The 26,581-nt window shown below is 35.2% G+C and overlaps 4 protein-coding genes across 5 annotated transcripts in view; 2 read left to right on the top strand and 2 right to left on the bottom strand.

Moving 5' to 3' along the window:
• Window positions 1-26,581, bottom strand: part of LOC120330351 (E3 SUMO-protein ligase PIAS1-like) — a 140,310-nt gene that overhangs the window by 34,155 nt on the left and 79,574 nt on the right. The gene's annotated exons all lie outside the window — the stretch shown is intronic.
• On the top strand, window positions 3,026-9,737 carry LOC120330267 (vitellogenin receptor-like). Its single transcript, XM_078118574.1, has 15 exons — window positions 3,026-3,377; window positions 4,031-4,107; window positions 4,193-4,332; window positions 4,756-4,989; window positions 5,119-5,274; window positions 5,511-5,637; window positions 6,020-6,176; window positions 6,252-6,371; window positions 6,819-6,929; window positions 7,012-7,134; window positions 7,345-7,510; window positions 7,589-7,719; window positions 8,179-8,326; window positions 8,666-8,835; window positions 9,435-9,737. Exons 1-15 carry the CDS (start codon window positions 3,125-3,127, stop codon window positions 9,590-9,592), a joined length of 2,271 nt encoding a protein of 756 aa, XP_077974700.1. The 5' UTR covers window positions 3,026-3,124; the 3' UTR covers window positions 9,593-9,737.
• LOC120329697 (LIM/homeobox protein Lhx1-like) lies at window positions 11,516-16,993 on the bottom strand. Its single transcript, XM_039396449.2, has 6 exons — window positions 16,644-16,993; window positions 15,740-15,939; window positions 14,577-14,822; window positions 13,645-13,979; window positions 12,883-13,030; window positions 11,516-12,131 (listed from the first exon to the last, which is right to left on the bottom strand). The coding sequence occupies exons 1-6, from the start codon at window positions 16,838-16,840 to the stop codon at window positions 11,761-11,763; spliced, it is 1,497 nt and encodes a 498-aa protein (XP_039252383.2). The 5' UTR covers window positions 16,841-16,993; the 3' UTR covers window positions 11,516-11,760.
• LOC120329537 (peptidyl-prolyl cis-trans isomerase FKBP4-like) lies at window positions 19,320-26,420 on the top strand. Its single transcript, XM_039396184.2, has 9 exons — window positions 19,320-19,551; window positions 20,179-20,323; window positions 20,612-20,775; window positions 21,547-21,715; window positions 22,353-22,615; window positions 23,100-23,288; window positions 23,692-23,793; window positions 24,458-24,592; window positions 26,002-26,420. Exons 1-9 carry the CDS (start codon window positions 19,480-19,482, stop codon window positions 26,155-26,157), a joined length of 1,395 nt encoding a protein of 464 aa, XP_039252118.2. The 5' UTR covers window positions 19,320-19,479; the 3' UTR covers window positions 26,158-26,420.

Genomic DNA, 26,581 nt, shown 5'->3' on the forward strand with positions numbered 1-26,581 from the left:
TATTACACATTACATGTTATACATGGCCAGCCATATTAAATGCATGTTATGATAATCGCAGTTTTATACAATTTACAGCAGAAAAACCTCCCGAGAAAATGGCATCAAACAAAAGATGTGATCTGATAATCTGCACCCAAGATCATCAACACTGCGATGAGAACAAAGGTGTATGTATATGTGATTCTGGATATAAATATAATTTAGGAAAATGCAGGCTCATTTCTAATAAAACTACAGAGAATGCAAATAGCAAATGCAATGATGTTTCTTGCGAAGGAGTACACCAACATTGCGACGAAGATAATGGAAATTGTGTGTGCAATGATGGTTATGAGGAAGTATCTGGGCAATGCCAAACCGCCATATTTCCATCTAGCGCTGATAAACTTGATTCTGAAAATAAATGCTGCGGTGTGACTTGTAAAGAACCGCACCAGCGCTGTGATGCAGAAGTGGGTGCGTGCGTTTGCGACGTCGGTTTTAAAACCGTTTCAGGAAAGTGTATAGCATAAATGGTTGTTAGATGAATGTTATGTTACCATATATTGCTAATTTGTAGATTGGCTCTGACTTGCAAGTCACCCGTTCACCCTTCAGCTTCAACGCCCACGTGAATGAAGGAAACTTTAGAAAACTCTGTTTGATTTTATTCTCAGATTTCCACGATACACAGAATATAAATCTTATAACATTTATCCAGACTAGCTTAGAATGGTTTACATCGTCTTCTCTCTCTATCGAAAGATATCGGAGTCGTATTTATACGTTGATCATAAATCCAATTAAAAGCTGTAAACGTGAGCTCGTGATTTACGTTATTAACAGAAACTCCTGTTATCTTCATAAGGGTAATTATGTACATCGTACGGATGGGAACTTAGATATAATTATTTCAATCAGTGCCAAAGGTCTTGAGAATATAAATTTTAATTTGATAATGACTGGGTGGAACATGTTATGTTTCTTAAACTGGTGTAATTTGATTCCTACGAAAGTCTTTGTTCGAATTTTGGGAAAAAATAACTTTGTCATGATGATTTCAACATGAAATGGGGTAGATTTGGGGGTTAGTTGCTATATTATCTCCCCATCTTACTAACTGGAAGTTTAAAGATTTGGCACCCTCTAATAAATTGAAAATATATAGTAAAATACAATACACAATGCTAAAATTAATGATATATATATATAGGTCAAAAAAATATTTACATGTATATGATCTACAATGAGACAAGAAATTGAAGTAAAGAAAGTTTATAGAAAGGGTAAAGGTTGTAAAGTAGAATTACAGAAGGATGGCGTATTTTTATTTGAAAAATTTTGGTTTGGACGGTTAAAACATATTTTCAATTCAATGTTTTTCGCTAAGTTAAAATACTTATACTCGCTTTATCGCATTGTTACGATTTTGTAGACCTAGTTGGTCAATATATGCTTGTCCCATGTCGGGAAGAAAAAACGCGTTGCGACCTAGTTGGTCAATATATGCTTGTCCCATGTCGGGAAGAAAAAACGCGTTGCGACCTAGTTGGTCTATATATTTGTCCCATGTCGGGATGAAAAAAACGCGTTGCGACCTAGTTGGTCTATATATGCTTGTCCCATGTCGGGAAGAAAAAACGCATTTTTAAGTTTATGCCATCTCAGGGCTTTTTTGAAAAAATAACGCTTTTGGATACAATTTTTGTTAAACGAGCTTATTATTTCACCGTTCTATATGACGGCTTTGTAAATAATTAAAAGTATGACTCGCTCGAATCTACTTTTAGAGAGTATTTTAATGATAACGAAATCTATTTAATCGAAAAGGAATGTTAACCACAAATATTTAATAATATAAATCTTTTTAAAGGTATTTGAAATTACAATATTCAAAGTTGTTACCATTAATTAATTTATAAAAATTGAAAGTCGAATGAAACGCCATGTGTATATATAAGAAGAAAAAGAAGTACTTTACCTTAGTAATAGTGGAAGAATGAAAAATGTCTGTCTCAATGAGGAGAAAAACCTGCAAATCATGAAACAAATTGTGGAATTACATGCTCCTGATCTGTATATCCATTAGGTAAGCGCGACAATTTCTCTATTGTTCGGAATAGAGCGCGTAATTTACAGTAAAACAGTCCATATAGTTCATTGTTTTCAACAGTTCGTTTTTGATTAGGTTTTTCACCTCGAACATATATCATGTTCTAAAAGAGTTCATTTCGATCGATGTTCAATACAGTCCATATTCATGATTTTAACGTTTCCAGAGTCCGTTACCATAGTTCAACTGTTTTCAATTGAGATTATTGTCTTTTCATAATGTTTTTGATTATTTCGGCTTGTCAGCAATTTGCTACTTCAATCGTTGTTCCAGGCAATTTGAATCTCCCCGACGTTCGTAAGTTCGCACGTTTTGTGGAGACGGTTTCTCGGCACTTATTGAAAGCTTTCGCTTGGTCAGCTTTTTGGTTGATTCCGTCAAATTGTTGCCAGTCCTGATTGTTGTCCGTTGATCTGGTCCGTTTCAGAAGGTTAATTCAAGTCGGTTTTGTCACCATTTATAGCATATATGTTGAGAAAACTCTGTTTGATTTTATTCTCAGATTTCCACGATACACAGAATATAAATCTTATAACATTTATCCAGACTAGCTTAGAATGGTTTACATCGTCTTCTCTCTCTATCGAAAGATATCGGAGTCGTATTTATACGTTGATCATAAATCCAATTAAAAGCTGTAAACGTGAGCTCGTGATTTACGTTATTAACAGAAACTCCTGTTATCTTCATAAGGGTAATTATGTACATCGTACGGATGGGAACTTAGATATAATTATTTCAATCAGTGCCAAAGGTCTTGAGAATATAAATTTTAATTTGATAATGACTGGATGGAACATGTTATGTTTCTTAAACTGGTGTAATTTGATTCCTACGAAAGTCTTTGTTCGAATTTTGGGAAAAAATAACTTTGTCATGATGATTTCAACATGAAATGGGGTAGATTTGGGGGTTAGTTGCTATAAGTGCACAGAGGATATTAAAGAAACAAAACCTAACCAAAACAAAACGGTTGGGAGATGTCGCCTGATAACATGCATTGGACTGCATCAGCACTGTGATGAAGAAATGGGGGCGTGCGTTTGTGATGAGGGGTACAAATACATTTCTGAGAAATGTCAGAAAGTAAAGCACAATTATTCAAAAGATCATAATATGGCAACATACAAATGCCAACGCACAATTTGTGGAAAACAACATGAACATTGTAATGAGATGGATGGTACATGCATATGTGATGATGGATATAAAAATGTTACAGGACAGTGTGTACTGGCACAGCAGATGTTGAATGAAGATGAGACTATGAAGGATGTCCAAAGTAAAAAGTTTAGACTTTTTCTCATTCAATTCAAGTTTAATGTATGCAATGAACCAACAACGTGACATTCCAATTATATAAGTAACGTTTCTGAGGTGTTCATTAACTACTAACCTTGCTTCGTATAAGAAATATTTGTGAAGATATATTAGGGGCAATTACCATACGTCCTTTGGGTTAAGGCCGTTTATTGAAATGTATTCTAGAAAATATTTTTCAAGTAACATTACGGTAATATTTTTAGGAGTAATAGTATATGCAATAGGCATAAATACCCTCTTTTACAACAGTCTCATGCAATACTTATTACGGTATTCTAGCTTCTATTGTCGAATTCGGGACAAGATGGCACATAAGTTGTCAGTCTTATCGAAAGTTATTTCACACAAAACGTGACAACTTGCGTTTACTATGAGACCTGTGCTGTCCATAATGTAATTAATGACTGTGTGCTTTGTCTGGCCCGGGAAGATGTCAAAAGCGTCGTTCATTATTTAGCGTACTGGCCACCTGCACAAAAATATACCTCGATTTTTTTTCACTTGGACTAGGTTATGGATATCTTTTCGGAAAAATGACTATTGAGAACTAGTCAAACCATAAGGTAGGCCTTATACACGTCGATAAAGAAGCTATGATATTTTATTTTTCAGATTCATTTCCAATTGAATCTATTTTGTTCACACTGTCCGACGAAAAAAATGAAAATGCTCGCGTCCGCTACTTATCGGTAAGGTTGCTTCATTTATATTTCATTTGTTTATTGTACAGTATATTAATCATGTATATGATTATCCAGAAATATCTTAATTAAGGCCAATTCATCAATGACACAAGTCATCAACGGCGATCTGGCGATGGAAACTTTAATGGACATGCTTGATGGAAAAGATGCTGATTATTGGGGAATGGTTGCAAGTTATGAAACCGGGAAAATATATTTTAACGATTACAAGTAAGATTTTGTTAAAGTTGTGTAGATAAGCATGAATTGATTTCAGGAAAATGTTCAATATCAGTCGAAATCTAGACGAATTTGTTTATTACCCACGAGGCACACAAAAGCTCGTTTTTCAAGGATTCTTCTCGAGCCACTCTTTAAAAAGACTTAACTTGCTTTGATTTATTGACGTTTTGACTAGCACTAACTTTTGTTGAATGTCATAATGTGCGAACAATGGCGCTGGGAGACTAAAGTTGTAAATGCAAGGCCGGATTTGGGCTTAATCTGCATACTTGAACCACAGCTCGTACTTGTCTACATCACTTGACTCGATTTAACTGCAGTAGATTTTGGACTAGATTTTGATTACTTGCTGTCAGTTGAAATTATACTTTGCATAGAATATTTACCGGACCACACATCGACTCTTTACAGGCAAGCTTGCCTCCATGAGTATGATGCACATAGCAATAAAATTGAGGCCATCGCAAATGATTTAACCGGTGGATTGGAGAACTTGGAGTATGATCGAATAACAAACGTACTATATTGGACTGATTCAATAGATAAAACGATCATAGCAATGGAGGGCACATATCAACATTTTACGAAAATATATCAATCTGATTCAGTAGCGCCATATGGACTGGCATTACATACTACAAAGAGGTAGGTAACGTCTTTCCAATGGCCTTTAAGGGCGAAGGAAAGATGACCATGAAACCTTAATTTTGACTTTAAAATAATTTTTGGAGACATCGACTTGTCTTTACAGGCTAATATATTTCATTCGTACAGGATGCTATTTTTCTCTGTGTACAAATTGGAAAAAGGATTTATCTCAGATTCAGCTTTGGTCAAGTGTGATCTAGATGGCGGAAACCAAGAAAGTATATTGCAATTTCCATATGTGATCAGACCACGAAGTCTCGCAATTGACTATGCCACAGACAAGTAAGATTTTTAAAACCAAATCGTTCACATAGGGTTCATTGTTGAAATAGATTAAGTGGGCCCGATTCTACCCACAAGGGTCAAGACAGTGAAATTATATATCTTATGTAATGGAATCAAAAGCGATTGTTGATTACGTTTGGATTTATTTAATTTAAAAGCCTTTGAGTTGTCCATTTATTTTCTGTTTCGAGCCAAAATTAGCTAATTTTTAAGGTTGCTAATATATTGATTAGTATTTATTGGACCGACGTGTCAATGCACGGAGATTCTCTGGTAATGATGAGCAAATTAGACGGAACTCAATCGAAGAGCATATTTTCAAGGGAAACAGGTTATTTCTGGGGAATAGCTATCTCACAGGTGAGTCATTTAGAATTCTTCTGCAAAAGTGCTGTTATACTTTCTTGTATAAAAATTAGAATTGCCAAATGAGGACGGAACTTCTGCGGTTCGTTCAAAAATTTCAACGTTTGCAGCTAGAGCGAACAAAAGCTAGCATCGGCAATACCACAGGACCCCCTGGATTACTTATTTATACCGGGGCAGAGGAAGGCCGATAAGGAGATTCGAACCCACGAAGGGTAACCGGAGGTGTATTCCTAATGCCTAGCATGATGCGCCACACCGCCGAGCCGACAATACGATGACAAAACTCTCATATCCGACATATCTTACATTTCTTGCGTGTGGAATTATGTACAAAAGAAATGACTATTGATATTAATTACCCTCTTCCATCTAGGAAAATATTTACGTCACCAATACGCTGAACGTCACAACAGACAAATACGAAACATACGTCATACGTAAAGACGGAAGATCTCATTCCACCATCACGACCAATACTAAACCACGACACGTGTCGGTTTATGCTTCAAACGAAGTATCCACGGTGCCAGGTAAATTTTTGGGCTAGAAGTATGTATATTTGTATTTTTCAATTATTTCCTGATACGTGCCAAAATGTATTTCAGTGAAAAATGAATGCGAGTTTAACAAGTGTGATCACATATGTCTTTCGTCGTCGACCGGTGAACATAGATGCATGTGCTCTTCTGGCTTTCAGTTAAAGTTCGGTTCAATATGTGAAACAAGTAAGTATCATAAAAAGTAATTTTTGTCGTTATCTTTGACTTTCGTGCATGTGTTCTTCTGGTTTTCAGTTGAAGTTCGGTTTAAAATGTGAAACAAGTAAGTACCATTAGGAATAAATCTTGTCGTAATGTTTGCCTTTCGTAGGAGTACTTTAAGGACAGGGGTCACGCATCACTGATGATTTACTTTAGTTTGAATCACCCAGGAGCATGGCTGGCATTGACGCAGAGCAGTTCTCATATCCAATCTGAACTAGTAACCGTGGTTCCCGTTTTTTAATCTAGTGCCATCCAATGATAACAGTTGTAGCAAAAAATTTTTTTTAGCTGTTACTATGAAATCCGAAATGGCATACAGCAAGGTAGTGTCATGGGTCCATTCCTGTTTTTTATTTTTAATTTGACCACAACATATAAGGGGATAAAACATCAACTCCAATTCCACAGGTCCTCTCCTGAACGATTATTTACTCGTTGCCGATATCGGACAAAAGGGTTTGTTTCAAATACCATTCGACGACAAAGAAGAAAATCTAGGAAACATGACTGCAATAGATGGTTTGTTTAAATGGTGTAATATTGAATAACGAGACAACAAATTTACTTCAAATTTGCTAATTTTCGCTTCGAACCTTCCCAGTTCACACAACGGAGAAAATATACGCGGTTGCCGTGGATCCAAGCAACGGTGAGATGGCATGGTACGACTTAGAAAAAGAAGAAATTTTCTGGGGACATAGAATATTGTCATTTGGAGAAGCCGGTATGTTGCTGGACTAGTATTCTGATGAGCCGCGGTGATTTGCAATATGATTAAGCCATCTTGGTTCATTTCATCTCTGTTGTTTATTCCCAAAACGTCTCTTTTCTGGTAGGTGGTGGTAGCCTGATTACAATACCGCAATTCTATCGGTTTATTGAGTCGTTTAATCTGCTTTTTTTTCGGTGAATACGGTCGGCTCTTTTTTTTCAGTTTCAAGTATAGTTATACATCCTTGTGAAGAAAAGATATATTGGGCTTCAATTACGGGAATATACTCATGGGATGGAAAACGATCATTTGCAATTAAAACTTTATATACATCTTCAGTTTTCACAAACATGGAAATTCGAGAAATTGAGATCGACTTTTTACGAAGGTAATCCCTTTAGATTCGATTTGTTATTATAACTTACAAAACCAATGTGCACCATATAATTCAACCATTGTTTTACAGTCGGATTTACTGGACAGAATACGATGCTCTATTTCAGAAAGGACGTATTATGCAAAGTAATTTAGATGGAAAGAACAGAAAACGGGTGCTTGACACCAAAATTGTTAAAGGAATGACAATTGACTATGAAAGTGAGTATAAACTAATAAATATGATAAGCACTAGAATTGAAAAACTTAATTCGTCATATAACAATTAAATATAGCTACTCGTTAGTCGTTATAGAGCACACAGATTGATCTGAACCTAGACTAACAAGAAGCATTAATCCAACCCGGAAAATACCTCAAATAAAGCTCAGATACTCTAACCCTAAATAGAGTTTATCATCTTCTTGAGTGTGTCTACGAAAATTTGAAATAGCGTCTTCAACAAACTGATTGTAAACCATGCCGGTTCAGGCTTACAAAGATGACTATAGCTTTATTAAATTAAAGCGAACCTGAAACGCGTGAAAAAAAAACTCCGAAAATATATAGGCTGTATGTTGCATTCGAAAATGTACAATCCTTTAAAAAACAATTACAAATATATTCAGCAGCTTAACAATATTTTCTATTTCAAATAATCTATTTTATTCCTTTTGACAGCTGATACCCTTTACGTTATGTCAATGGTTGATGGCACTATGTATTCAATACAACTGGATCAAGCAAATAAACTACCACTGAATCAAAATACATACAGCGTCACTAAAATCACACCATTTTTAAAAGAGGGAACTTTCCTAATATTCGAGTAAGTGAAATAGCAATTATCGAAAATGCAAGATATTTAAAAGGGGTGTTACACTAATATCAAATGGGTGGTTAACGTTAGGATGATGTTTTCACTTTGTTGAGCATGAATTATTTGAAAATGATGTAATTTTGAATACACCCATCAAAATAACACTATAAATACCACTGGAATGATAAACCATGAGTGCTGGAAGCCTACGAAATGGGGCCACGAGCCATAAAAGATTGGGAACCACTGCGAGTGAAAGTATTCATATGACACGTGATACGTACAGTTGGGACAAGACATTTTCAAGACTATTTTATTTACTACTGGTAACATATCCCGAATTTGCAGCGTTTCTGTTGTCAACGGCTGGGTGTACCTCGCCGACTCTGAAGCTTCACACATACACCGCTTTGATCTCAAAAAAGGTCCCTCATCAATGGAATCGCATGGTCCATCAGAATTGTTCTTCGTCCCAACAATGACTTTTTACAGCAAGGACTATTTTAAAAACTATATAAGTAAGTAATCATAGTTCAATTCTATATTAATTAACCATACATCAATTCATGGACATTATAGCCCATGGACACTATTCATTTTTCTATGCAAAGATTATTTTTGACCCCACAAAATTTTATGTTTTTTAAGTAGGATAGTCCCTAATGGAAATTTCGAAATATCTCAAATTCAATGTACACGTATTATAATAGAGTATATACAAAGAGATAAAGCTGCTCTCCGAGAAAAATCGTAAAAAGTTTGTATTAATAATACAAATATTATCAAAATAGTTCTGGATCTTTTTCTATATGGGCTATAGCATTTTTTCCTTCTTTTACTGTTGTTTATTAAATTGACCTTTGAGCATATGGAAAAGGATCTAATGATTTGGAAGGATTGTCTAAACAATTTGATGAACGATGATTATTTAACTTCACGAAAAATAAGTAAAGAAGTATATAAACTTCTACGTACCCTGTCAGTATTGAAATTACAGACAATTCGAAAATAGATGGGCTAAACACTAAACTATATAAAATCAGTGACTGCCTTGTTCGGTCGAAAGGCTTGAATTCAAAATACATAAATATACCGAATTTTATAATATATATTTCAGAAGACAAATGCCCAACTGACGAGTCGTCAACGAGTCCACCAACTTCCGACAACGTAGAAGTTGAGACAGATGACGACGACTGCGAAGAAATATTATTAAACGGAAGTTTTAGTGACTATCTCGATTGTATGTTTGGACTTCTTGAAGCAATTATGTAAATCGAGCTTTCAGTTACATATCTCGTTACTGTGAGCAGAATTGTTGGGATGTATAGGTTCATATTGCATGATAACAAAAATGATCGCAATCCCGAAGTTTGTATTGTTATCAATATATTTTGTTAATTAATTTGTTGAAAATAAAGATTGATTTATTGAAAAAAGTGGTTATTGTTTAAAGTGTTCAGTACTCGATTTAATACAGCGATATTTCATATATATATGAGAATGAAAGATGTGTAGAGAGTTAATTTCAAACAAATGAACCTTTCTCAAAAAATTGATATCAAACTGTATATTTTTGGAAATTTTCAAGAATAAAATGCCCCATTTTACGGAGTAGAATAGAATAGAGTATTAGCTGTGCCCCACAGAAATCAGGATTAGAATTGCACTGCACTCTTGTTGAATACCATACAGTTTGTAGATGGTCATTCATGAGTATAATGCAAAAAAAACTTGCTTTTATATGTCGAAAGCGTACTACATTAAAAACAAGAGAGGAATGCTTAAATATCTGGATAAAAAGTTCCAACAAATAACCGCAGCACCAGGAGAGCCTACGCAACTAACACGGGGATGTGGCTGATCACCGAGTTCGCAAAATCAAAATGAAGTACAGCTATGAGTGACGTAATCGGTTACGCTTGACAGAATAACAACAGAGCCTCCGTGAATCAACCATTGAGGTGTTATATAGGGGCTAGGCTACACCTCAATGGAATCAACATAAGAGAGCAATGCTAAAATAAATGGACACGAAAGCCAAAACGAAACATTTTACAATCTTCAACCACTGAAAACTTCAAAGTAATTAGTATAGTAGTTAAAAAGAAAAGCGTTTTTTTTTAATAACAACAGGAACAAAAGAGCGATGCTTAAATATAACGACACGAAGTAGTACGGGTATCTAATCTTTCACATTACCGATACCATAGGCTGCCGTTGTCTTCCTGACTTCGAGTGACCACAAGCACGCAATTATCGTGAACGCTCGATTGGAATCGTCATAAGATGCGCAATTTTTAAGCTTGATAATTCATCGCACACGAAAATAACGAATTCCGCACAAGTCTTTGAAATTAATAAAAGTAAAAGCTTTCTAGAGAAAAATACAATCTTTAGCTGCAAATTTCAAAGCAATCGATTCAGTAGTCATTGAGAAAAGCGACTTTTTCACAACAAGAACGAACGAAAAAGAATTTAAACCACATAATATTGAAACGATCTATAGGATTTCGTGTCCAACAACCAAATTGATGGATGATGATATGATGAAATATCTTGTAGAACTGAGCGAATTTTTTAAAATAGCTTTTTGGCGACTACTTTCACTTTTAAGAACTGTAGCCTAATTCCTACTCGCATTTGTTTTCTGGTCACACATACTTTTTATTGACTTTCTTGCTATGATATGTCGCATAGCGTGGTAATAATGCATTATGAGCGTATCATAAGATTTCCGGATGATACCAATCGAAAAATGTTCTTTTCCTATTGTAAAGTTGTAATAATCTGATTCGTTACGGGGAATAACGGGTTATATGCACTTTGGTGTACGCTTGACACAGAATGAAGGAGGCACGTGGTAAAAATCATTTCATTTGTACCCTTTAAAAGTTACTGACGCAAGACATCCCGATATCTCTCTGCGTTGTAGTGGCTATTCAGATGTCAGTTTTTCTGCTTCTAGCAAAATGGATTCACCGCTCGACGACCGCGGAAAAACGGCGACATTTTCTTTATCTCGATATTTTACGATCTTATGTTAGTATTTTGCCAAAAGTCGTAAAAACTTGAGACAGGTCTGCTATATGTTACTCCTTTTAGTAGTATCTGTAACGTTGTAAATTTATCACACGACATTTCTGAGAAAAGCTGCGATCAAAATTCCGCCTTAACCAACCTAACAAAACAGTGCTCTTTGACAAAAACACGTCATGGACCCGTGATACCTGTATTTTGGTAACCGTGAAAAGTAATGAATGTTAGCTTAAATATCATGACGGATAAGTTACATAAAAGTCGTGAGCAAAACATAAATTAAAATAAAAAATAAGCTACAAGAACTACATAGATTACTAAAACGTGAAATATACAGTGACATATATCTTTCCTCTTATATGGAACTTTATATAAACATCATCTATATGGCAACAAGTCCTCAATTATGGACGCGCTGAGTATATGTCATTGTGATTCTGTAAATACTGCATATGATTGGCCTGCTGATAATAGTCTGGATTTGATAGAACATTATCTTCCAAATTTTGCTGATTCTCTGGAAAAGATAATTCTTCCAGATAAGACCTCTCACTGAAGCAATCTGACGACGCTCCATCAGAAAATGACGACATCAGGACTATGTCGCTGGGAGGACGCGCACTATTTTGACCGGAGTAGACAGAGTCGGATGATGCCACATTTCCTTCGTTTTGGCGTCCGTTCGTGCCATAAAATGGCGCTTGTAGCTGCTGGTGAGTGTTTCCTTGAACGGCATTCTGATCATTATAGCGGTAAAGATTGGGTGAATTTATCCCTGTAAAAAGGTACATTAAGTTAAACTTCATTATTTTCATAATATCCTATGACAGAGCAAAGCCGTTAAGTAAGAAAGCGTTTAGGCCGAGCGAATACCGGCCTGTCTGTGTACTGTGTACATATGCCACGTATGGCATTACTACATTTGTTTAAATCTAGTAAACATATCCAAAAAGGCAATTCATCATTTGACTAAGTGTGCCATGCCACCATTTTAAATAAACTTGAAATTCGATACCAGCTAATCAAAAGGGCATCTGCCTGCCTGTTAATTCCCAATTCTTTATTTATGAGTATGTGTCGAGGGACCCACGAGCCTTTCACCGCGAATCAAATGTCATGGATCAAATGCACTGGGTAGTCGACACGAACGAAAATCAATAGAATTGTCAGAGCGCGAGACTGAAAATCGAAGTTTTAGTGTTAGCTTGACCGTTCAATTTGTTCGGCGATTAAGGGAATTCAGTCTTGACTCTCAGCGAGCTCAGAGTCAAGCTCGAATCAGCATTAAACTTGACAATAAACTGAAGTAGCATTGAGGTACCTCTATGGATTTATCTCAGCTTCATGTACGAAAATTCTAACACTAAATCATTATGGTAATTAGTATCACTAGGTTATATTTTTGCTGGGTTTTTAATAAAGTCCGTGTTTTCCTTTTTTAACATAAAAACATTAATGATAACAACAAGAGTAATACTACGAGCAGGTATATAAAAAAAAGTAATCAACATCAAAGTAAGACATACCGGGCTCCATTATGTTTATGTTGGGTGCTTGCATGTATCCACTCTGTAAATGTCTTTGTGGAAGTCGACTGTACAAATGCCTTCTTGAACTATACATGCTCACTTGTTTCATTCGCCGTTCTTTACTTCGACGATTTTGAAACCACACCTGCGACAGAAATACATGCTTCAAGTAAATTGTTTTCAAACGTAAAGGTAAGTTAAAGAAATTCTGCTAATTTGTATTTTGTTGCCGATAGCAACACGCTATTTTGGGGTCGATATTCAAAATTCGATAAGAACACATTGAAAAAAAATGGAATGGTGGAGAAATATAAAACTTGGGTTGAAAAATGTGGAAAACAATTTCAAATATATATAGTATATTTTAACTGATGTTTGGGGCCCCACATTCAGTTACATCGAAGAGAAGCGTATGCTATGCGGTTATTATAAATCGTAATTGTGCGTATATATATATATATTCAGCACAAAATGAACTTTATTTGTGGAACACCAATTACGCAAATTTTGTAATGCCATGGCTATAAAGGTCTGACACAATGTAATTGTATGGATGTATCTATGTTTATTTGCCTCAAAAATATAACAGTTTCTGCGTAATATTTAAACAGTATAACAGTATAATGTTTCCTTTTATTCAGAAACAACCCAGATTTTGGGAGAAACTGTTACTTATGCGTGTTGAAAATACTGAGTTTATACCATTTTTTTCACTCGTTAAAAATTGACATCTTTAAACATCAATCGTGTGAATTTTACCTGTATAACCCGCATGGACAATCCCGTGTCTTTCGCCAACTGTTCCCGTATATGTCTCGTCGGCTTTGGTGTCGCTATAAAAGCAGATTTCAACATGTCTAACTGTTTTGCTTTTATAGTCGTTCGCGGTCCCCTCTTTTTTCCAGTGCCAGCCGACTGGGAGTTAACGATATCCCCGTGCTCGATGCGACAGGACGATTCGTCGCCGTGGTCAAAAGAAGCGGAGGTTTCATCAGTCTCTCCTCCTTCCTCGTAAAAATCAACGGCGGTTGTGGTTTCTCGTGATGGCTCGTCAGCCGCCATATTGTTTTGTGCACCTCTTTCCGGAGTCTGGACTATATATGCAAAAGTAAAATAATTGTACAAACACCTTTGCTACATGAATTAGCCCGATGGAATATTTGACTTTTCCGAACCGAACCGGTTCGCTGGACTGATTTTGATGGACATGTAATCAGGCCTAATTTTGCCTCTGAGACGCACTTCTCAACCTCCTATTTAATTATTATTTTCAACATTCTTTTCCAACTCTTGAAAAATTTGGAAACTTCGATTACACTGCAATCACCAATTGCTCTTCTTATACCAATTCGCAATACTGTATATCAAATTATTGCTAAAAATGCTTAAAAATAGGATGAGAGAAGTTGTTTTGAAATTAAATCCTGTTTACATAATGTTTTAACGCCATTAGAATAAATATTGATGAACAAGGCAAAGAAAACGATGTCTTATGGCTTTAAAATGTATTTTCGTACAAAAATACTTTTCGTACAAAGATACTTTTTGGGACCTCCTGAAGTATGCGCACCAAGATGGTGCACAACCTGAACTCATGTTGTGTACTAGGTTAGGGTTCAGGTTGTGGACATCTTGGTGCGCATACTTCGGGAGTACCCTTTTTTGTTATCAAATTATCGTGGCCAAGTTACCTGATGACTTTATAAAATTTTCTTCGTTGCACGGTGGTCCGTTTTTGTTCTCATTTTGTAAAAGATTTGATTCATTTGCGTTGTTCACTTTATCTTCAGGTTGTTCGAAATCAAGCCCGGGAATGCCGTTTTCAGGTGCAACTCCAGGTGTATTTTCAAAAAACTGAGATGAGTTAGACGAATTATTTAAATCAGACACTTCTGACGAGAAAGATGATTCGTGATCGTTCTGCTTTGATTGTGTACCTGTATAAGTAATATTATAAAACGTTTATATATTTAAACATCAACATCGGCGCTCCAGAAGTGTGTTACCAATATGGAGGCAACCCAATTTTGTTCGAGTTCTTTACATCAAATTGTGTAAAGGGACTGAATCCTATGGACATTGGACAGGGTGTATATTCACTTGGCTAACAAAGCGAGTCCCCGAACTCGTAATAGAACTAAAATAAGGAAAATCGGAACAAAATCATTGCCCAACCCTAACCTGGTACACACGATACCGGAGTACATTACGGGAATACTTTTCTTTTTTTAGAGGATATAATATTACATAACCAAAGCCCAAATATGCATAACGTTATATGCTTTGGAAGTGTCGTTTATAAAACTACAGTTGATTATTGTAAGAAAAGAAATATTATATTTATTAATATTATACAGTTCTTTGAAACATAAATGTATGCTTGAATATTCAGTAATGTCTGGAAAACATCAGATCGAGCAATAAATTGTTATCGTAAAATTTTATTCTATCATTAGAAAACGCGCAACCTTATGATTCAACTTGGTCACATTCGAATAAAATACAAAAATAAATTCAGCAAATAAAATGAAATATATTTATTCAAAGAACAACAACACTAAAATATAATATTAATGGTACTTCATTTTTCAATATCATTTAGTTACCAGATTAGTGTTAGCAACAACCAACCAGAATGGTTTTTATCTAAAAATACTGAAGACTACGCCCTATACATGACATGGTTTAGAAATTAGCATGGTATACTCTATTCAGAAACGAAACAAGTAGGTCTGAAGGTTTGGGTGATCACTGGTAATTCAAACTATCTGATGACGTCAAGAAATATCAGTGACAAAATGGTAGTTTTTTTGAATGTTTTAAAATGAGGAAAGTATTAAGATATTTGAATTACCTAAATTTTGCAGTTGATAATCTTTCTCGCATAAAATATTTGAATCGTACGTTTTGTAAACTCTATCTCCCGTCATAATTTTTCTCGAACAGATATTGCACCGAAGACAAGTTTCGTGAAATATAAGATCGTGTACTCTTCTTACGATTTGATCCGCCATTAATTTATCATTACAACCACGGCACTCAGGTCCAAAACGTCTGTAGAAAATAGAAGGAAATAAATTTGTAGTTGTACAGATTAGTTGTCTACTTATAGTTAGTGGTAGTAGTCGAAATTCCAAAACACAGCTAATTTGTCATCACGTATCGCACGCATTCAGATCCATTGGAAAATACTAAATTATAACAAACAGTAATGTTAAACTATAGCTAGTCCTAATGTCTTGTTTGTCACGAAAGTCTGTCTAGTGGTTTAGAAAAGTGAGGTAAATAATTTTGAAATTTATTCTTAATTGTGAATTTATCTACAAATAAGAGTTATATGCATAAATATATTGATAATTTCCCATTTGAATATAAATTATCAGTTCGTATTACGCTACTCCCTTGAACTCACAGTTTGAATATTAATAACAGCTTAATGATCGTTATGATATAGAAACGATTTACAGAAAGTTTGTAGTCGAATCAAAGTGCAAAAATATTATATTACGCTCTTTTTTAGAATAAAATGTTGAGACGTAATCAAATACAGATCAAGCAGGATGAATTATGGCTGGAGCTTTGTAAAAAATGCCCTAATCATCTTGTAATTATAACTGCTTTGCAGTATATATATATAACTTAGTAACATCTATATAAAAATAGAATTAGCCTGGTTTTCTTCAACTTAAATTTATTTCTTGAATATGCAATACTTAAATAAAATAACTTATAATAGAGGTAATTTTAAAACAACTCACCTAAAATAATCTTTTCTGCAATATAATAAGTCGTTTTTCGAATAACATTTCTCGTCAAGCAGTTCATCACAATCGTGACATCGGACACATTTAGCATGCCACAAAAATCCATCCACCCGGAATATGAATCTATCTAAGATGTGGCAACCACAAGCGTGACATGGGGACGGTACAGAAGAAGAATCCGAGTTATTCATATCTGATGCCAGTGAACCAGAAGGCTATGTTCTTGAATTGCAGAGACGATGCTACTGATTGACGACTGATCTGATTTTTATTCACGGTAACATCTGACTTGAAATAAAAATCGCCTTTTTCGTGACCTTTTTTTCTCAAAGTCAGAGTCACGCGTGCCAAAAAGAACCGTAAATTCGCACCCACTTCGCTGTTTTTAAAATCCTCCGATCACATTTGACCGAACATAAGTCGTAGAAAATCTGCATCATTTTGTGCAAATTGGATGAATTCCATGCTTGATGAAGCTTGATCGCGTGTTCAATTTTTAAGCCCTCCCTTCTTCGCTCACGGTCGTTGTGTATTTCTCCCTCTCTCCCTCCGTGAAATAACAAATCCGTTATGGTTATTGCAGGCTATTTATTTATCGATTACACAAAGATTCGAAGTTTAAGTAAAGAATTAAAACTTCAAAAAAACTTTTGAATAAATTTGAATAAACAACAATTCAATTCCTCAACATTTTTAAGCTTACCATTATTCAGTAATCATAAAATCATAAAAAAAATCACGTAGTCAATAGGCATAAAAACGGGAGTTTTTGTGTTTACACAATCAGTTTCTATTTTGTCGTCAGGTCAGCGTATGGTTCTGAAACAAAAGAACAACTTGAGTTAATTTTGTAGCAAATATGATGCTTCGCTGGTTAACTTCCCTAGTTCTCTTTTAGTTATTTGAGGTTCTTCATTAACAAGAATCTAAGTCGAATGTAACATCAAATGTCAAGCAATAATCGACATGTATAATACAAATTTAAACGTCACTCAAAACTTTCAAAATCTCTGTGAGAATCGAGCATTGGCTCCTCCACATTGATTTTCTGATGCGTACGCCGGTCAATGATGGCTCGTGTTTTGTGTTATGAAGAGAATTAGACAGGATTACAAGAGGATTAACGTAACCAAGGTTTGATTTACAAAAATGGTCTCTATAGTATATATAGAATATCTGGATAATCCTAATATATAGACAGACTTGGCGATTGCTCGATCGTAATGTCGATATTAGGCCAAAGTTTGACCCTAACACGTCTCAATTTCATCAATAGAACGTGGTGCTGTCGATTTGCAGAATGCGAGAAAATTTGAATCAATTTGTATACTAATTGCATCAAAATCGAACATAGATAATTTTGTTATTACCATCAGTACATTAGCTTATTCTAACGAAACAAAATAGCGTATAAACTCGAATATCTATACTTGCATCTCATGTGCTTATAGATTATCAAACATGATTTTCCACTCCCGGAAAGAAATAGCATAGGCATTCAAGTATATTGATGCATTTGCAGCTACCAGTACAAAATTTGATTATTGTCCCGCAAAATATAAACTTTATGGGGCTCAAAATTTCTTTTATTTGTTAACAGCCTAGGAGAAGTAATCGATTTTAAAGTGAATACCAAGAACGTAGGCTACGTTAAAATAAGAAAATATCTTGGTGCTACTTCCGTATGCGAAGTCAGCGGTTGTGTGATCTCAGTGATTTTGGTATAGTTTAATAACTGGATACTATGAGAATGTCTTTGTGAAGTCAAACGCATACCAACATGGCACGATTCTTTTTATGAAAATTTTGGATGCGCTTCTTGGGAACGTATCTTATCACTTACGTAGAACATAGAACATGAAGGGAAAATTCTCGAGGCATCTTATGCCTTAATGAATTGACATTGGAGTTCTTTGGGTTGAGTAAACAAATACGTTCAGATGCGCAAGATTTTTCTTAACCCGTGAGCCTGGTCTTTTGCAGGTTAGACCACGGTGGCGGGTGGCTAAATCTTACTACAGTACTTTATTTTCATTATATGCATACAGAGCTCATGCAACTCGAAATGTTTCTGCAATTCTTTTGTGTCCATGCACCTCCGGCTAAGAATGGTCATGTTAAAAAAATTTCCAAACAACCTCCGTATTGTATATATGTATGTTTATTTGCATACATACAATACGGCAGTTGTTTGAACATATATTTACGGTTTGAAGAGGTTTCAATTCATGTATTATCGTATATATTACACCACCGTATATTTTGATTGCAGCCATACGCTAACCTGTAAAATACTCATAAAATTATTGGTAAAAGTTGAATTAAAAATAAAAAAATTTTAGGGTCAGAAAGATCTGCGGGACAACCACATTAAAAAGAATTTCGTGGGGTTGGAACAACGACTAACAAACCGGGCTGGAATTACGGCGATTTGAAAATTAGACGTTGCCAGATTTATCGCAGTAATCTGTTCCTAAAAAATCATAATTAGCATAGATTTCAAAATTATAATATTTGATTTATTTATGCGTAAAATTATGTCAATAATTGGCTTTTGATAGAAATAAATACATCTACTATACGTGACTGCACCAGAATATAGACGTTGAATAAATTAAAACCCTGGCATCATTCAACTCCTCGCATGTTTTTGTGCTAGGCCAGCCCCCAGCTCTAGAATTTTCTAAGTCGTACTTCGACAGTTCTGCATTTCTTCTGTCACCGATACCGTGGTTTTTACTCTACCAACTGATTAGCTCTAGACTAGTTGGTTTTTCATTTTCAGACTTTCCTATTCTTTTTTCGTTCGATAATTTTTTTGCAACTCAGAATGGCAAATGAAGAAAGTGCAACCAATGCACCAATAGATTTGACTTTGGTGCAGAATGGAGGAGTATTGAAGGTTGGTGAAATTTGAAATTTTTTGTTGTGATTTCATTGATTTTAATATAAGACAGTAAGAATAATTATTATTGGTGCGACAATTTTCAGTGTAATTACACAATCGCGGTGACGTGAAAATTGCGGGGAATTTAGATGTTTTGTTACTGGTTTAGGATTTTGGCCAGATTGCGTGGCCCATTTTTGTTGTCTAAAATTTCGGTGGCCCATTAACTTTTTGATCCAAGGTAAAGATTAGAAGAAAAAAAAACTTGTTTTTCAAAATAATATTTTTTCTTAATAATTAGAATGAAAACCAGCATCATCATTCATCGCTACTACAATAAAATTTAACCATAGTGACATAAATGAAACTGAATTTTTCAATGATTATAGCACTTTTAATAGGCGTGTGGCTCACCTGAAAATGTCACCTGTTTGATAACCGGTGCATTATTCAGTCATTTAAATTAGAAATTGGGTTCCTTAGTTCCCAAGCAAATTCTAATATTCTGTGGAGCGCTATTTTCCATTTTTATTATACTTGCTTAGCTGACTTTTAGTAGAAATTAAAAATTGAGTCCCTCTCTGCCATAAACTGATAAATAGTGAAGCGCTCAGGTCGATGAAAAAGTCTTTATTTTTGTAGGAAATAATCACTCCCGGAACATGTGATGAATCTCCATCGGAAGGTTGTAACGTTTTCGTTCACTACACAGGAACTTTACTCGATGGAACTAAATTTGATTCTTCTGTTGATCGCGGAGAAAAATTCTCTTTCAATTTGGGCAAAGGTATGGTTAACTTTGAAAATCTGAAAATATTCACAGCACATCACCATGAGGATTCAACAAACCGAGAATATTTTCATCTCCCATAGTATTTACTGTGTGATTGTATTTTACACTTCACTGCTTTTTTCACGAAGTTATGATTATTGTATTCATCTTTTTGTCATGTTTTCTAATCTGATTTTCTAATTTTCAAAACGACTTTTTTGGTAATTTGTGAAAAAGCGAACATATCGGTTAAAAATTTTTTGCAGAAAACACCTTTTACTACTTTACGATTCTATTTTTTAGGTCAAGTTATTAAAGCTTGGGATCTCGGTGTTGCTTCCATGAAAAGAGGAGAGAAATGTAAACTGACTTGCAAGCCAGAGTTTGCATATGGAGAGAAAGGAAGCCCACCTACCATTCCAGCTAATGCTACTCTTGTATTTGAAATTGAGTTATTTGATTGGGAGGTAGGTATATAGGATTTGAAGTTTTTCAAATAATTTGATCAAGACACAATCATACATAATTACTCAAAAGTGGAGGATGCTCATTCCTGAGCAAAGTTTTTGGTGACCCTAAGATGCCTAGAGCTATTAAACATATGAAGGAATGATAAAACACTACATGTCATTATTACAAAACTTGAAGTCTGTGTGATTGAATCCTTTTCCCAGTATACCAATTAAAATTTTAGTTTGTAATATTCAAAACAGGGTTCTTGAGAATTGTGATAAATGGAATTATAGTATTTTAGTAGATTTTTTGTAGTATAATTATCAATCAATTAAAATACTATTTTTTCAAGTAATAGTGAAATAAAAAATCCAACAATTTGAATAGAATTATCACTAGTCAAATTTGTGTGTACAATAGATAGAATTTACATGTTTATCTCAGGAGAGAGGAGAGAGAATAAGACTGCTCAATCATATGGTGAACCACAACCTCTTGTTGTACGGTTACCAGTCCATGGCAGGTATATGATTAGCTGGGTATTAGTTTCAGATGCATGGACTTGATAGTGGAGGGAGCTGCAACCGACCAGTGGTTATGTGAACCACCCTATGGCAGCGAGGAGTCCAGCATTCTTTTTGCACATAGTTGTCCCCAGGGGATTCGAACCTGTGAACCAACATAGGTTAATCAGAGGGGCTGTGGCGAGCGTATTTGTAACGCTTAGCAATAATTATAATAGAATAAATTGGAACAACAGTTTATTGACTTTCATTCTGTTATAGTTTGAAGATGTTTCTCCCGATAGTGACAAAAGTATAACAAGACAAGTTTTGAAAGAAGGCAAATTGTACGAAACTCCCAACGATGGAGCTAATGTATCAATTGACATCAAGGGATCATATGGAGATACAGTTTTTGATGAGAGGTCATTGAAATTCAATATCAATGAAGGTACAGACACGCAACACTGAATTTTAATCTATTGACTGATCAAAGACAAGATTAGATTGTTGGAATTGTCATAGAGTTGAAAGTTGACCTTGTTGATGGTGTGTTTGCACCTATTCAATCTGAACAATTGTATAGACAAGTAGAGCAAAGAGATGCTGCCTGTTTAGATATTACTCACAAAATTATTACCCTCGATGTGATGTTGCAGGTATAGGGTCCCAAGATCTTTTATCTTATACAGTGTTGTCCAAATTTTTTAATCCCTACCCACTTGGAACTGCCAAATTTTTGCTTTTATATAGGTTAGTGACAAAAATTTTTTTTAAAGAAAAATAAGTATGGCTTGTTTTGACAGTATTGAGTACTGCGATGTCGTGGTAACCCCAGTAAATATTCACTAACATGATGAAGTCAAATAAGCAATGTGCTAACCCCTATACAATTTTTTGTGAGCCATAGGATATGTGAAGTTATATCTTATATATATTTGCAGTGTGCGCCACTCTATAGCAACCTCATAACATTATTTAGCTCGGACTTTTTTTTATAATAGAAGAGCTTTGGACTTGGGCTCGGTGATCGATATAACTCAAACCAATTTCAACATTTTCAAATTAAAAACTGTATTTTGTAACAGATGAATGTGAGAATATTCCGAAACCTGTTGAAGATTCCATAAAGAAAATGAAAAAAGACGAGACTTCACTGTTTCGAGTAAATTCGAAGCATGCTTTCGGAAGCGAGGGACATGAGGGTTTAGGTGTGCCAAAGGATACCGATGTCAATTATGAAATTCATTTGAAAAACTTTGAAAAGGCAAAGGAATCGTGGGAAATGAGTGATGAAGAGAAAGTGGAACAAGGAGAAATTATAAAAGCAAAAGGAACAACTTTTTTCAAGGTTTGCGATTTTCGTTAATGTATTGTTCGTCTTCACTACCAAATCTTAACGATAGGTAATATGAATTTAAACTTATTTTTATTGTTTTTGATGAAGTTATTTGAATGAAGATGAGCCTGACTTCAACTTGACAAAATATGTTGTTTACAAATCATTAATTTTAGTTTGAATTTTGATTCTTAGAGAGAAAAAATTTCAAAGCTTCAATACCCACTTAGGAATAGCAAGTATAATATTCTCAATTTCTACCTAGCAAGTTCAGCATTTCGGTTCTGGAGTACCAAAATTTTAACTGTAGAACTATTTTCCTGTTTGTGAGTGTTTTCAGCCTCGTTTAGAAAATTCAGCTCTGACTTCTGATTATACGAGTCTGAAATCCTGAACTAAGAGAATTAGGATTTTTAAAACTACAGCCCTGATCTAATTACAGTGAGAAACTCCCAAAGTTGCTAAAACCTTGATTGTTATGCACTTTCATTATCAGGAAGGACAATTGAACAAGGCCATTATTCAATACAAGAAAATAAAAGATTTGCTGGACTACAGAGAGGATGCAAAGAAATCCGAACTTGATGAGAAATGGAACTCTCTCAAACTTGCCGCTCATTTGAACTTGGCTCTGTGTTATATAAAAGTTAAAAACTTCGAGGAGGCAACAAAATGCTGCGACACGGTATGACTTAGAGAAATGTTCTTTATGAAATGGTTTAAAATTCTGTTTTGCAAAATGCTTTTTTGGCTTGATTATTTTGATTTGGAAACTTTTGTTGATGTCATACGTTTTAATTGAACAAAATTTGAGTTGTCGAAAATATGAGTGTAATATTTGAATACATTTTGAACTAATTTAATTATGCGAAAAATAGAATGAAATCTTATTATTTTGCATTCTTAAATATGTCTTTCGTTAATTAATACATTTGATTTTCAAATGGCACTTCAGTTTAGTGCTTGATAAACTTGACAATACTTCAGAAATTCCAATAAAAAGATCATTTATTGGAAACCATTTTGACTTCCAAGTCAAACTTGTGTGAAAATAATAGGATTTATTTACATAAATATTTATTTTTTAGGCAATCGAAATTGACAACAATAGTGAGAAAGCGTTTTTCAGAAGAGGAGAGTCGGAATTTGCAAGAGAAAATTATGAAAACGCCAAGTCTGACTTCACGCAGGTAAAATTTTCATATGTGCTATGTTGTTATGTTTGTGTTAATTCAATAACATCTTTTGATTAAATTGCCAAATGTTCAAGATACTTTGGTACATTCACTCCAAACAGGGCTCTTGTGCAGGCATCATCATTGGCACTGGGGAAGGCTTTCAGTTTTTTAAGTAATGGAGTCTTCGCTGGTCTGGCATAGGCCTTTCAATGTCTTAATCCTGGGTGGGTTAGATTTTTAAAGCGTTCTACAAACTAGTGACTACCATAGGCGTAGCCAAGCGGGTCTGGGGAGTCATGGCTCCCTAAAATCGTAGAGTGATTCTTTATGATATTGTTAGACATCACTGGCTATATTTATCTGGCTTCATACCAAAAGGCACGAGCGAGCGTCCAATTACGTCATTTTACAAAAACGATTGCCCCCTTCCAAAATTTTGGGTTGTCTGTGCTATTGTGGCCTTCACATATCTGGTTTGAATCCCATGACTACCGACTCGCCCAGGGTGCAATGAATTGGGCAGGAAGATTCTCTTCCTTACAAAAAAATTCCCTACTCACTCGTAGATATCAGTGGCTGCAAGCTTCTGTGTAATAGGAAATATGTAGTTGAAACACATTGCCAGTTTTCAATACAGTTATCTTTATTTCATTGGTTCATTTCATATTTTATACAGGCTAAAAACTTGAATCCCGCTAACAAGCTGGCGATTAAACGTATCCGAGAAGCAAATGCGCAAATACAGAAGATTAAAGAAAAAGAGAAGAAATTATTTGGCGGAATGTTTGAAAAATTTGCGAGACAGGATGAGGTATTGTATGGATTCTCAATTTTTGAATAGAAATACTTGAACAATTTTGCCCAATGACCCTTTAAAACAGGGGTTCCCAAACTTTATTGGACTCTGGCTAAATTTAGAATCGGGAGAATGTTCGCGGGCCGGAAGAGTTTAGCGCCCGAAAGTTCGCGGCGGTTTAGCTGGGGTTCAGTGGATTCACTTTCATTTGACATTTTTTGCAATCTGTTTGTTTGACTCATAATGGCGTCGTATTCCTTCAGAACTGGAATATTTCATTGGCAAGGAAGACAAATCGCTGAAGTTTGATTCTTTGCAATACAGAAATATGAAAGCTACCATTTATCCCGGAAACGTCTATTTGCAAAGTCTAGTTTTGTTTGTTATTTTGACATCTGTAAGCTTTTTTATAGGGCTGATAACTTAATTACTGCTCTTTGTAATCCTACCGTGTTTCCCTGAAAATGAGACCAAGCCTGAATTTCAAGAATGATTTTAATATAAGCCTCACCGTAAAATAAGACGTATAGTCAGTAGCACCAAGTCGATAGCAGGAAATCTCCCCTACACGTTGTAAAGGATTAATCTAACAAGTGTGAAAGAGGAGAACGTGCCATTTAAGTAAATGGATATTGGTTTTTATATTTGAAAATCTTTGTAATTTTTTTTTGACTCATGAAAATAAAAGACACGCCCCGAAAATAAGCCCTAGTTATATTTTTCGAAAGAAAATTGAAATAATCTGTTCTATTTTTGGGGAAACCCGGTAATACCGGTACGTATTATTGAGATATCGGCATAAATGAATTGTTACGCGATAAACACGTGCTTAAACTGTGGTAATGACATAACAACATCGTTTTCCTCAAGTTCGGCGGGCCATTTTAAATTGTTACGCGGGCCGGAATTGACCCGCGATTTGGGAACCCCTGCTTTAAAAGGACAATGGTATTTTTTGTCAAATTTATAGTACAGCATAACTACTGTAACTCAAAATCTGCCACCATATGACATCCTTTGTACCTGTTTTTTATTTATTTTTCACCGTCAACTTGATTGCCAGCATAGGGAGTTCCCGCTCCGGGAAATAAGAAAATATAACTCGGGCATATCAAACTCCTGACTTTACATTCATGGCCACAAGAACCGTTAAACTGTATAGAACAGTGGTTCTCAACCACCGGCATGCGGACTGTCGTCCGTTTGTGTCAACCTTCCTGCCGGTCCGCCTAACCTCAATTGCAATATGCAAGGCACTGATGGCTGCTTATTTAAGTTGTTAGTTTAAACTCCAATTGATTAACTCCACGTTAATGTCAAAGCGTGAAGACTTGCCATTGTCACAGTTTTGGGCTGTTGTGAGCTGACAGACCTTAGATGATTTTGTAACTTTATATTATTTTATTGCTTTTTACTTTTCACAGAAACAAGAGTTGCGTAGAAAACAAGCTGTGAAAGAAGCCAAAAAGGCGAAAGCAGACGAAAAGCCGGACACTGAAGCATCTGGTGATGCGAAAGAGGAACAAAACGGTATCGAAGTTGACGAAACTCCGTCCGAAGTAAAAGTTAACGGAGATTAAAATTAAAAATCAACAAACATCATCTCAAGAAATGAGGAACAGTAAGGAGAAAAGAGGCTCTCGAAAAATGTAGCTCGAAGTTTCAAAAAAGTGAAAATTGAATTGTGCATGATTCTCAAACAATTCTGTCAATGTTTATATAGAGCTAATACATGGACCAAATGTAATTATTGTGTGGCTCATGTGTAATTCTAAAATATTTTTACCCTAATGTAGTTGTGTCTCGTTATGGAATGCTACAATAAATTGATGTTTTCTATTCACTTTTGATTTTTGCACCCGGGGAATTTGGTACCAGGAACTATGCAGTCCTTATCTAGAGAGGGATCCGAGCGCGGATAAGACTACCTAATTATATGGCTTCAAGCCATATAATTAGGTAATGGAATTAGTTTAATTCCCTTTTTGAAACTCTTCATTCTTT

Source organism: Styela clava, chromosome 12, assembly GCF_964204865.1.
Source record: "Styela clava chromosome 12, kaStyClav1.hap1.2, whole genome shotgun sequence".
Lineage (NCBI taxonomy): Eukaryota > Metazoa > Chordata > Ascidiacea > Stolidobranchia > Styelidae > Styela > Styela clava.